We start from the raw sequence: 13515 nt of genomic DNA, 5'->3' as shown, positions 1-13515 counted from the left end.
GGGGCCTGTGGTGGAGATCAGTGTCCTTGGGAGAGGACGGGAAAACAATGTACAATAGAGCACAGTCACAGTGCTGCCTCTCCATGACATCAGCCTCAGACCTGGCATCCCAGAGGTCACAGATGGACTATACTAAGATGAGAGGTTGCAGGCTGCTGATGAAACCCATGGAACTGGAAAAAGGGTGTGGAATTGAAGAAACTTGATTTCTCTTTGGTGCCTGTGCTGACAGGCAGGGAAGAGGGAGGTCATCAAGTTGCCAGTGGCAGCTCCCTGGTTCAGAGCTGCCTAGGCCTAGCAGGAGTTGCCCCCTTAAATCTTTAACTTATCCCATTGATTTGAGATCCCCCAGAGACTGTGCACACTTGGAGAATCAGGTATAATGTATTGTTGCTCTACTACCTGCTTGATCCTCCAGTGCTGGAGTGGGAGTTTCCAGTGCAAGAGGCTCTGTGGAGGTGCTTCCACGTACTTTGCTTGATTAGAGACTTACTTAAGCAGGGGAAATTCTCCAGCATTTTTGCTTTCCACACAGTTGATGTGAACCTGGTGGCCAAAGAAGCTGGTCCATAATCTGAGCAGGAGAGAACATTGTTCTGGGGTAGTCTCATAAATGCCAGGGTGAATAGTACATACTTAAATGGGACTTGTTTATTCCATTGTTGACAGCGTTTGTACTGTGGCACTGCCAGCTCTTTTGACCTAAGCAGGGTTGGATCAGGACATTATTTGGAAAGAAGACATCTGTGCATGGACTGGGGCTGGTGATTCAGGAGGTGGCCTTCTTCCATTGTGGGGTTAGTTGGTATGGGATGGCTTGAGGCATTCTTCCTATGACCTCCCACTGTGCTCCTGACTCTTGATCCCTGATGATCCTTTTAATACAAATAGGCATGTGAACCCAGGAATCCTGGTAAAGTGCTATCTCGGATAATTTATTTCTGCTTTGTAACCCCTTCCCTCTGGAGTTTCAGTTGGATTCATTGAAGGCTAACCTGCTGTGTAGCAGCACTGTATTTTGCTCATTGGCTTTTGTGTTCTACCTCATTTCACAGTGATTGAGTGATTACATATATATACATGCATAATTATATATATATATAAATCTCTGGTGACAATGTTTGGTGGCAGTATCTTTGCTTAGACTTTTCTCAACAATTCCTGCAATAGGTAGAGCTCGAATCATTGTATCCAGTAGAGTATATCTTAATGCATGTGCCATTATTAACCTGCTGCCATTTGACTGGCTTGGAAAACACCCCAGGGATATGTTATGGTCACTTGGAGAACCTTTGATGTAGGGAGGGAATAGTTTTCAATGGAAGCAAGGCTTTTCTTAGTGGCTGAAGTCTCCTCTGTATAAAAGTCAATTTTTCAGAGCCCTAGTTGTGTGGTTAGAGTTAGACACGTTGGTGCTAGACCCACTTTGCTGGGTGGGACACACAAGAGAGGTCTCCCAGAGTGGCCATTTGTGAGTGAGCATATACAAAGGGAGGTAGACACTGCACTCTGCCTATTCAAACCAAGTCCCTTGTCTCCTGACTGGTGTCTGAAGTTGGTCCCAGAGCACATGTGGAGTGTGAAGTGAGTGTGGCCAGGAGGAATGTAGGTAGTTTAAATGTCAGCGAGCAGGACTGTCTGAGCTGAGTGCTCCCCCAGGGCACTGCATACGATGCAGTCGACAGCTGGAGCTGAGTTTGCGGCAGACGCTCCTGCCAGCTTCCTCTGTGAGCTTTCCTCCTTCAGCTCTGCTAATCTGAACAGCAGGCTGTGTTTGTTTTTTCCCTGCTGCTAGAAAGCCCATCTAGAGCCTGACTGGCAGCTGCTTCGTACCCTCTGTGACTGGGGAAAGGGAAGTAGGATTCAGAGTGTGAGCTGCCTGGGGATCCAGACCTGGCTTCCCTAGAGCTGCGTGGATTGGTGCGTGTCTGGCAGGAATTACAGCAAACACAGCAGGGTGGCAGCTGCTGGAAAGTACTTGCACTTCCCACTCCTACTTTGTCCAGGTTTTGTGCTCTATATCCCAACTCCTGTGTTCATTTCATCAGGGTGGTGTGATTCCCTAGCCCACTGTCATGTGAGGACAATGTCTCAACCTGAGACCTCTTCAGCAAAGGTGTCTCAGAAATGCCAGTGACAAAATCTGGCCAGGGCCTGAAAATAAAGGGTGGTTGCCAACCTGCCTCTCCCTGTGTGGTGCTTCCTGAGAGAGAGCCTGACCTGCAGATAGGAAAGCTTAGCTCGGGGGGGAAAGCAGCTGATGGTTTTGAAAACTGCTTCTCAGAAGGCCCTGTCCTTTGTATTTTTCCCCCCATTAATTTTTTTTTATCCTGAATCTACTGATTGTACATGAAGAGCAGTATGAGTGTGAGCACTGCTGACACTCCCCCTTCCAGGAGGCTAGGCTGTCTAAGAGGACCTGTGCATGATACTGAAGGCACATTTGATTTGTATCTCACCCTTCTCTCTGCCCTTCCTTGTGTGTCCTCACAGTACTGGACAAGAGCCTGGTAGCCAGCTGCAAGGATTCTATCGGCTGGATGTTTTCCAAGCTTGACACAAACAGTGACCTCTTCCTGGATCAGACAGAGCTGGCGGCTATCAACTTGGACAAATATGAGATCTGCATCCGGCCCTTCTTCAACTCCTGTGACACCTACAAGGATGGACATGTTTCCACAGCAGAGTGGTGCTTCTGCTTCTGGAGAGAAAGTGCGTCCCCACCAGGTTTCCTTGAGAGAGAATAATGTGCTGTAATGGGCTTTCAGTCGGCTCATTCAAGTAATTGGGGACCCCACAAAATGTTGACCCTTTTCTATGAACCCCCAAGGGCCCACCGTGCTTAGGAAATGTACAGCAAGCAAGGCTATCTAGGGCTCATCTCTGCAGCACAGTCGTGGGTTAGAAATATCTAAGGCATTGTCAGTAAAGGCTTCTCACCACTCCTGCTGTATTCCTTACTCTCTCTCTCACCTGAGCCAGGATTGGTGATCTTGAGGATACAGTGTAAAACAATGCATGTTCAGGCAGGCTGTTAATGGAGTTGTGGGATGACAGCATAGAGCAATTACCAGGCAGCAATAGTAGCAGTTTCCTTAAGAACAGTTGTCATTTGACTACCCTGTGTAGGTTACATTTTAAAATGCTGTGAGGCAGCCAGATGCTGTGGCAAAGGTGTGCAGTCGCATACAAACTGCTATAAATAAATAGAGTGAGCAGCAGAGAGCTGAGTGTAGGCAAGAGGATACACCTGCAGGTAACACTTCTATTGAAGTCTAATGTGAGGGCAGTTCTGTCATACAGTGAAGTGGGTGAGGTGGTGGGAAGGCCAGGAAAGAAGAGAAGCTGTCTTTTGGACCATCCCTGCAGCAGGGGAGAGGGGCTAAGGGGAAGTTAGCAAAGAGTCTGATTGTCCAGGGCTCTAGATTTTTGGGCGGATGGGGAGCTTCATACACACTGGAATCTGAGATGATCAGGTTTGGAGGGGAAAAATGGTTAGGCAGACCTTGGCCCTCTGAGTAATTTAGTGCAGTCTTCATCTCCAATATCATTCGCTGGCAACCTCTGAAGAAGTCATCAGAAAGCTGAAGTGGTCCAGGCAGCCTGAAAAGCACTTATTTCTAAGAGGGTTTGTTTTGGATATTACAGAACCCCCCTGTCTCACTGAGCTGGAGAGGATTCAGATCCAGGAAGCAGCAAAAAAGAAACCTGGTGAGTCAGAAACTGTGTGACAGCTGAGATGTCAGGTGCTGGTTACTCGTACAACTTGGGGCAGCAGGGCTTGGCATCACTAACAGCTTGGGGTTAATTCTGGTTGGGAAGCCCTCTCACCCTTTGCATCCCTTGTGAAGCAGAGTTGAATGTGTACATGCCCTTTTCCTTCCCTGAAGTCAAGACATGACACACCTCATGACAGCCATGTGTGACTCTGTGATGTAGACGGGGCTACTCCTGAGTTAGTAGGAGCCTTGTCTGATACTTTATCACCATGCATTTGAAGCTGTGATGCTCCTGCTTCATGACATCTTCCCCTGATCATGACCCACGACTGTCACAGCCTCCTGAGAGGCAGGTCCAGCTGCAAGATGCTGGATTTCTGAGACAGTTGCTCAGTAACTCTTCTTGGAGTGGCCAAGTCCCCCTCTCCTTGTATCAAATGAGACAGTGGCAGTTGAACTGTATGTATCCTGCCCTTGCACTGGCCCCGAGTCTCAGGAACCTATTGCTGGTTTTTTAGGTGTTTTCATCCCTAGCTGTGATGAGGATGGATACTATCGGAAAATGCAGTGTGACCAAAGCAGTGGGGAGTGCTGGTGTGTCGACCAGCTTGGCATGGAGCTAACAGGGACACGGATACATGGAAACCCCGACTGCGGTAAGGAAACCAGAGGGAAGGGAAGAAAGGATTCATGATTCTCACGTGGTAATGAGTAAGCCTTGCTTCACAAAGGATAAGGTTTCACTGCACCACTGCTTCAGGAAAAGGCAAGTGAATGTGACAGGAAAAACAAGGAGCAAGCTGCAACAAGAGTCTGGGCCTAGGTGTTCAGCAAACTCCAGGTTTGTAGGCTCAGAATTCAGAAGACTGGGCTTCAGATTAATAGGTTATTTAAGGACAGAAAGGCCTTATGATCATCTAGTCTGACATCCTGCCTAACACTGGCCACAGCATTTCACCCAGCAGTTTGTGCATCAGACCTAGCAGATAAGAAGTTACTGAATAAACATGGACCTCCTTTTAGTCTCTTCTGGGTAGTCAATTACCAGAAAAATACTGCCCTATTAGGCACAATTTGCCCCAGTTAGAGGGCTGTACTCCATCTGGGGGAGCAGGGACATTGCAGGTGAAGATGGGTCTATGTTGGCAGGACTGACAAGGCTGAGAGCTAGAAGGGAAGGAAGGGAGCCTGAGGAAAGTGAGGTGCATTGCTAGCATGGGGCAGGGCTGAGTTGGCCCTTACTCAGTGGTGCCATGCGTGGTTCTGGTCAGTATTATGAGAGCTGTAGATAAAAGCAGGCTGTTTCACTGTGGGAACCAGAGGGGGTGGGGAGAGAATGGGTAGTGCTGTTACTGGAGGGTGAAATGTGTACAAGAGATGTCTAAGCAGGCCTGGTCCTACTTCACACTGTTTGCTCCACTGGTTAAGTCCTGGGCAGAATATTGGGGTGTACACAGGCATTTCCCTAACTCACTCCCTTCTTATTGTAGATGACATAGTCGGGTTCTCGGGGGATTTTGGGAGCGGCGTTGGATGGGAGGATGAAGAAGAGAAAGAGACTGAGGAAGCTGGAGAGGAGGCTGAAGAAGAGGAGGGAGAAGCTGGCGAGGCAGATGATGGAGGCTACATCTGGTAGAAGCAGAGAAGAGCACAGTTTGGTCAGGATGCTAGCAGCAAGGCTGGGAGGCAGCAGTCAAGTTCAAAGGAGAGGAGCAGCTTAATGAGATGATCAGGAAACACAGTTGAATGTAACTTACTATGGTAGAAAAAGTGTGTGCGCATGCATGTGTGTGTGTGTGTGTGAGAGAGCCTGTGTGTGTGGGTGTTGTGAATGCTGTTTTCAGTGCCGCAAGGATGCCCAGTATGGCAGAACCTACCATTGTAGCAAAGCAAAAGAATACAGGATGTCTGCAGTGCTGGCTTCGCTGGGGATTTTTGTCACATTTTTAGGTCTGTCTTGAGTCAGCCCATGGACACAAACACATGCATGCAGTAATATGCACAGGCTTACACATACCCACTTGCACAATTGCAGCCATGTTAATACTGAATTAATACCCTGTTAGATAAATCCAGCTGCTGAAATGTTTCCCCTGGCAGATATGTAGCCATGTCACGGGCATGTTCCCTAGTCTGCTTTACTATGGTTGGAATGACAAGCAGGAGTTAGCAAGCACTGTGCTTGTCCATGGCTTAGATGGAGGGTGGCATCAGCAAGGTCCAATTGCAGGGCTTTACCTAGTGTGGTAGAGAGGTGAGATGAAACTGGCATTTATTTCTGTCTGAGAGTCTTGCTGCTTCTGGGGCTGCAGCCTAGATAGGCTTGTATTCTGCACCTTGAAAACAGTGGTCTTATAACAGGTGAATAGCTTCTGTGGCTTGCTCAACTCCCCTTAGCATGAAAGGGAGAATCCTTTGCTAAACAGATTGCCTATGGATTCATCCCCTGCCTGCTGATGGCACAACTGAGAGGAACTGGGCATGCTCTTCAGTTTGTCAGGCATTTTACTCATGGGAGGGGAGTTTTGATCAAGGACTTTTAAAATAATAATGGCCTGGGGATGATTAAAAAAAACAAAGCATGAACAGCCTCCTAGCAAGGAGAACCCACGGAGAGCTGTTCTATCACCATGTCCTTTCTGGCAGCAGTGCAGGATTGTTCCCTGCGATCAGCTCGCCAACAGCCAGATCATGTCTCAAAATGTAATAAAAACCAGGATTTCTTCAGGTGAAAGAATACTCCACACCTGTCCTGGATAGGACAAGCTTGAACCAGTGGCATCAGTGAGAAACAGCTCTGATCTCATCCTATTCTATGAAAACTTGGCTGGAAGCCAACTCAGACTGGTAGCACTCAGAATTTGTCACTATGTTAGAAATGTGCAAGTGGCTCCTGCATGTTTGTTTGATGAGGGAAGGAAGAGAAGCATTTCAGTGACAAGGACATCATGACACACAATGTGATTTTGTCTTCATAAAGTATTGGCTGAAGACTAGTTTGTCTCAGGGTGCTTTTGTGTAAGCTAAAGATATGTGGTGGGCTTCAGTATATCCCTCGGCAAGCTGGAGTGATAGCCTTGATGACCTCCTAGGGCTTTTCAGACTTGAACTTCTTGTGATTTTTTTTTTTCACTCTTTGCAAAAATTGGCAACTGCTCAGGTCAGTAGAAATCGCCATATAGCTGCCCATTGTGTTTTGTGAATCCGGTATATAATTCCAGCCCTACCTTACCTGGAAGCTTTGTGGGACAGATAATGGAAAGGAAGAAAAGATGAGGGACTAGTGATAGACTTCAGTTTTCTACTTCCCCTTTTCCTGGGAGCATCCTTCCTCCTTTCCTCTCCCGCCCCCCCCCCCCCCCCCCCCAATCCTGCAGGAGAAGGGAAAGCAAAGTCTGAAAGCTCAGGGGCTTTGTGAGATACAAGCCATTTTCCTTTCCTCTTCAGCAGACAAGCCCCCACTGGCTGAGTATGGGACACAGAGGTAAGCAGAGTGCTGTTTTCCCACTCTATCTGCTCCTTTCTCCCTCTGGAACACACCTATGCTGTCTTGTTTGGTCCTTGTGCCACCTAGTCTTAGGATTGGAAGACGTTTGGTCACTTCTGAATATTGGGTTGGTCACTGGAGGATTGAGCAGCTCTGATGAAAAGCCAAATACTTTAGGCTTTAAGAAACCAAAACAGCCTGGTCACAAACACTTTAAGGAAGGAGCAGTGTGGGGTGTAGAAAGCAGTCACTAAAAGGTGTGGGGAGATGCCTGAAAATGACATTTCTGCAATGAAAGAGAAGGTATCTGTGTCCTCTCTTTCCTGTCCTCTGTCCATCTTCATGTCAGCCCCTCTGATCCCAAACTTGGAATCTGTTATTGGCTTCAAAGGATGTAATTGGTTGGTTGGTTTAGTTTTATTTTTAATGGGAAAATGCAATGTGCTCATATACAGATAAGTAGCTCAGTTCTGATCCTATTAATTCTGTAAGGTTCACCAGTAACTTAACTCAAGGCTGGACTGGGCCCAAAGTGTATGTACATTTCAGTTTCCTAGAATAGTCCCAGCCATCAAATGCTAATAATATTTGTGTGTCCTTATGGGCATGTGGATGAATGCATTGAAAAGTGGTATACGCGTACATGTGCTGTGTAAATGGATATATCCTAGGAGAGAGAGAGAGTGTGTGTGTGTGTGTGTGTGTGTGTGCCACAGAAGTAGCCAGCTTGGCTTATACTGAGCATTCCAGAGCTTATGCAAAATTGAGCTTCCGGTAGAGCCTTTTAGGCTTAGTGTGCTACTGCATATTCTTTAAAAAAATTAAATAAAAAAGCTAAAGTCCCAGTAAACCCCAGTAACATGCTTGCAATTATGCCATATTAGAGAACAATATTCTGTAGCCAGATGTGATGCGCCTTGCTGTGTTGAACCTTCTACATTCCTTTCCTTCCAGTTTCCTGCTCTCTTTTTCTCTATTATATATACATGTAGATTGTGTAGCCCCCTTGATTCAGCTATTTCTCCTGATCTTCTGAGGAAAGAGTACTTAGCTATGACTGAGGACACTGTACTGGAATGTGCCGCTCCCGAAGGGGCTGACCTTCTTAGTCAATGTGCTACTTGAACTGCTCTGTTTTTTCTTGGGGCTTGCTTTTTGTATTGGGTTATTTCTTCCCTACCAGTCACCTCACAGACCATGACATACTTGAAATTTCATTCCTAAAAAAACTCATTGTTGTATTCCCCCCACACTGAATCCTAATTTGTCATTGCCTTTTGGGACTTTTCTCTCATTTTGTTTGCTTCATGCCTGCCTATGTCTGGTTCTGGATTTGTTTCTGGTCGTGCATGTTTAATAGCCTGTAAATATGTTTTTCAATCAATCAACAAAGTGATTTTTCTAACCCAGTAGGGCTTTAGCTGTGTAGAGCCTTCCTTCTTTGGAGAGAAAAAAGACTGTCTTTGAGTTCTGGATTAGTTACTAAGGCATAGAATTTCTTCTGTCTTGACCACTTCTCATGTGGCAGTGGTTGGTCTAGGATTCAGTTTAGCAGTTGAATGATCCACTGGATGTGTTAGACCCTGTGAACAAGGCCCTGTGGCTTAAGAGTTCAGCTTCTCCATTACATATAGAGAGAATCCAAAATGTAAACAGGGGAATGAACACTGGAGTCACTTGAAGCCCCTTGCTCTCCAGCTTGCCTGTGCCCCTGCCATGCTTTTCAGTGTTAAGATATTTTACCAACAGGAACTCCTTCCTTAGCATAACTTTTCCTGTTGGCAAATGGATCAATTTTGCGTGTTTGAATGTGTGTGCTGACTTGAAAACACAACAGTTCCCAGAGCAACCTCCCATGGTGCAATCTCCATATCAAGCAGCTCTTCCATCAGTACTGCCCACATATCTTCCAGCAGCTGTGACACCATGTCATGGTGTCTCTGCATTGGTAGAGAAGTGATGAAGAAGGAAAAGCAATGTCTTGACAAAGAATGTGTTTTGCTTTGTTTTTTGTTTGTTTTGTGGGGGGGTTGTTCACAGTGATCTAATTTATTGCAGTATCTGTGACTGGTCCACTGATCTTGTGTGGCATGCTCTTTACTGCAGTGTGGAAGACCTGCTTTCCATTCCCTATCCTGGATTCTTACCCCCTAAAATGGCAGGACCTGGGTGGGCCATGGAGGCAATATGTGCAGACTCCAAGAAAGGAGGAAGTATCTTGAACTGTACATCAGTGTCCCCTCTCAAATAATGTACATGGATTTGATAGATAGTCTTGTCTTGTTCACTTTGACCATGAGGCTGAGAGATGGGATCTGGAAGGATGTGGGTAGGCAAGCAGAGTCCTACAGATTGTAAAGGAAAACAGCCAGTTGGTTCAGCTGGTTGGTTGGCTTTAAGCAGTGGCTGATCATTCTCTTTCTCCCTGTCTATTTTTGCATTCCAGCCTCATGTGGATCTTTCCCATACACTTCTCTCTCTAGTATGGACTGCCCTGTGTATACAAAATGTAGCTCCATGTATTAAACCGTTTACTAATCCCTTTCTCTCCTCCTCCAAACTGGATCTCAGCTCAGTGTTGATGGAGACTATGTATATTAAAAACACTAATAGATAAATATTTTGAAGGTGTTGAAAACATGTTTTTGGTTTTGTTCTGTTTTTTATTTTGAAAATGATATCCTTACTGAAAGAAAACTAACAACAAGATTGAGAGGAACAAACTGCTTAGCCTGAAACATATTAAAATGTCTTATGTGCAATAACTTTGGACTTAGAGTTAAGAATCGTGTTCAAGTGCTTGGATTTCAGTTAATATATTTAAGTGCTGAAACTGTATCGCTCTCAGTAATTTTAGATGTTAATCAAAAACAAGTGTTAGAATGTGCGTGTGCATTTGACGGGCACTAGAGCGCCAAGTGTTTCAGTCATAGGGTCCCCTCTCCCAGTTGTTACACTCCCATCCTGCTTCATTGAGGCCCCCTGGGAAAGCTGTTTCACATTGTCTGTCTCTGCCTAATACTTAACCTAAGGAAACAAGTACACACACACCAGGAAATTAAATACGTTATTTTTAAAAAAAAGAAATAAAAATTTATAAACACTCATCTTTGCTGGGATGTTGATGTGTGTCTCTGCTTCAAGACTGGGGCTGGAGCATGGCTTCAGAGTGGTGGCAGAAGCCCTGCAGGGGAGACATCTGCTGGAAAGGCAACATGCTGAGCTCCTGGGGAATAGAAGGGAGGGAGTGTCTTATGTTCCCCCTGCTCCAGCCACTTGGCAGAGGCCATTCTTGCCAGTGCTTCAATGGTGTTTCTCAGGGTACGTCTGCACAGCAACAGAAGATGGTGAGAGGGGTGTGTGCGTGTGTGTGTGAGTGTGATGCAATCACACCCTCCCTTTGCTGTGCTGACATTCCCTTGGCCAGGAAGGTTTTGGCCACTGGGAAAGGGCTTGAAAGCAGAAACTACAAAGAGGAAGAAGGGGAAATCATCTTCAAGGCTACAACAAAGCGAGGGAGGAGCCTTTAGGCTAAAAAATAGTTGCAGGTGGACTGTTCCTTGTCAGCATCTGACCCTGACTACCACAGGGCCCTTTCACCAGGCCTGTCTCCTGTGAAAGACTAAAAAAGTGCCAATGAAAGCTGGGCCTACCTCTTCAAAGGTACTTAGGCTCTTAACTCAATTGCCATTAATTTAAGGCTTCGGCCCTAGCTCTATAGTTTGACTATCTTGCTATGTGTGACAGGTAAAGGACAGGCAGAAGGCAGGGCCTGGTGGCACCTTGGTGATAAACTGATTCAGAAAGGCATAAGCTTTTGTAGGTGACAAGTCTCAGAAAAAGCATAAGTAGCAATTTGACTTCATGCAGTCCCCCCAAGTCCATGAATAAGAGAAACTAAAGTGTTATATTGTGGAGCAGTAGGCAACTTCTGTAGGCTCTTGGTCTCTCTCACTAACTAACTAGCTACTTGTAAGAGAACATCTCCCAACTACCAGCCTCTTCAGTCTCCTTGGGGAGTATCTTTAAATTACAACTCATAATAGCCAACAGAATTGCAAAAAATAAGGACTGGACACAATGCATTTACACTGGTGTAACTAGGATACTTCAGGTCCAGCTTTTATAATGGTCTAACTTACTGGAGTCTAGTGTGGAGTTAGCCTGGGAATACCAGGGCTAAAACCAGCATGTATCAATGTGGTGTTAACATGCCACATGTGTCCATGTCCACAGTTAGCATTACGTGTTAATGACTACCCAGAACTGGTCAGTGAAGATGCCATAAATAGCATCACTGTAAAGCGCTACAGAAATCAGTTTTCATGAAGCTAATGGAGCTATGCCACTATGCCAACAATAGCAGCAGCTCTGGTGCAGGAAGGCACGTTCTCATTTTGTCTGGTAGCATGAGGTATATTCAGCTGAGTGCTGTCTGCCTGGCTGGGGGGTGAATGTTCCTGTTTTCCTGGCTGCAGCTTAAGAAGCAAATGCAAACCAAAGGGCAGTCTAATGCATGTCAATTGTTCCTTCACATTTTGCTAATGAGAAGTCCCCTTGTTTACTGACCTGTAACTCAGGCTCTTGCTACATATAGCCTCTGAACTGTAGTCTGATGTTATGCAAGTTGGTTTAACTTACAGGACGTGGAGAACAGGGAAACAAGCTAACCAAAAACACAACTAATGGCAGAATGTGAAGTAATAAAGTGTAAATTGAAGTAGCTGTGCTACGTAACACACATTCTTCCTCCCACCTCCCACCAGGTACCCAGTGCAGGGAATTTAGGGAATCTATGTCTAAGGGCATTCATATACTGCTCCAGTGCTTACTCAGTGCTGGCACAAGTGTTGCTACTCTCTGGGCACGTCTACACATGCATTAACACACTTTAGTTAATGCACATTAACTCTAGTACTTCCAGGCATTTTTACATGTGCTCTGGGGGTGGTGGGAACACTTTAGAGTGGCTCCAAGAGCCACTCTAATTAAAGCACCTACAGCATCTTGTGTATCAGCGTCCCGTGCTTCAAAATGGTGGTGGGGCACTTTAAAGCTTGTCAAATGGACTTTAGTTAAAGTGTCGTCCCCCATCCATCATTTTCCCCCCCCCCCTCCATTTTGAAGCATGGGGACACTAATACACAAGATATAGAGACTGGCTGGAGCAGGCCAACTGGCAGACTCAATCAAGTCTACTTCAACTCGCTGTAATAACACATCGGAGCAGCCTCTTAGCATGTGTATAGGCATCCTCTATTGTGAGGTACTAATAGCCTGTCCTAATGCGCATTAACTAAAGAGCATGTTTTTTTTAAGTGATGCTTAACGCGTATTAGCCTATTTTAATGCATATTAACTAAATAGCCCAGTTTTTTAGTGACACTTTTATGCACATTAAAATAAGCTAATGCACATTAAAGTGCATGTGTAGATGCATCCTCTGAGCTTTACTTTTAAGCTGCAGTCCCTTGTGGCTACTGGTCTAGTTGGTATCGTTTCTTTGTCCCCCAGATTACAGGTAACCTTGTGGACAGGCTACTGATAAAAGTGGCAGAAAACAGGTCTACAGCCCAACCTTTTATTTGCTTTGCTTGAACTTTAAAACAAAAACAAACATTTATCCCAAAATCTAGCTGGCTGTCCATGACAGCACAACACAGATTATCACCTATACTGGCTGGGGAGACTGGAGGTAGGAGCAGGCTGGTGCATAGATTGGCAGTAGGTTGTCTTGAATTTGCCGAGTTTTCCAAATTTCCCTCCAGCCTATGTCCAGTATTTATAGAAGGCTGATTCTAATAGTCTAATTAAATTACCTCTGATTGGTTTTATTTAATTTTTTTTTTTTCCACTGAAACTTCTGGAACTAGACTCAACCAGATCTCTTGTGAACTTAGAAGGCATCAATTAGTTGGAACTACTATTAGGAAAGTAGAAGGGAAGGTTTCTGATCTCCTTTCCTGCCCCATTATGGAATGCTGTTTAGCACTGGCCTGTTTCTTCTTTACCTTAGTTTATGGTCTTCTTTGGCAAGGCTGTTTTGTTTTACAAAATATCTAAACAACAAAAATATATTCATGTGAATAACATTATACATTTGGTTACATCAATGACTATTACAAATATTTTAAGATAGTTATGATACAGTAAATAATCCAAAAACACTGCATGGCCTTCCCTTACAATACTCCTTTCAGGCCTTGTGCATTGTTTAATGGAATCTCATTACTGGTTTAGTTAGACATGTGGATGGCTTCCTTTACTTCACTGACCAAGCTAGTTGTCACATCTGCAGAGGTTCACGCT

At 45.2% G+C, this 13515-nt stretch overlaps 1 protein-coding gene across 1 annotated transcript in view; it reads left to right on the top strand.

Moving 5' to 3' along the window:
- The window catches only part of SPOCK2 (SPARC (osteonectin), cwcv and kazal like domains proteoglycan 2), a 54479-nt gene extending 44166 nt beyond the window's left edge, over positions 1-10313 (top strand). The window contains exons 7-10 of the mRNA XM_059729918.1: positions 2494-2712; positions 3649-3711; positions 4238-4375; positions 5210-10313. Coding sequence (XP_059585901.1) covers positions 2494-2712; positions 3649-3711; positions 4238-4375; positions 5210-5355 — 566 coding nt within the window. The 3' untranslated portion in view covers positions 5356-10313. The remainder of the gene's footprint in view (positions 1-2493; positions 2713-3648; positions 3712-4237; positions 4376-5209) is intronic.
- The last annotated feature ends 3202 nt before the right edge of the window (positions 10314-13515 follow it).

This window comes from Alligator mississippiensis, chromosome 6 (genome assembly GCF_030867095.1).
Source record: "Alligator mississippiensis isolate rAllMis1 chromosome 6, rAllMis1, whole genome shotgun sequence".
Lineage (NCBI taxonomy): Eukaryota > Metazoa > Chordata > Crocodylia > Alligatoridae > Alligator > Alligator mississippiensis.
This window is presented reverse-complemented; position numbering and strand designations above follow the sequence as displayed.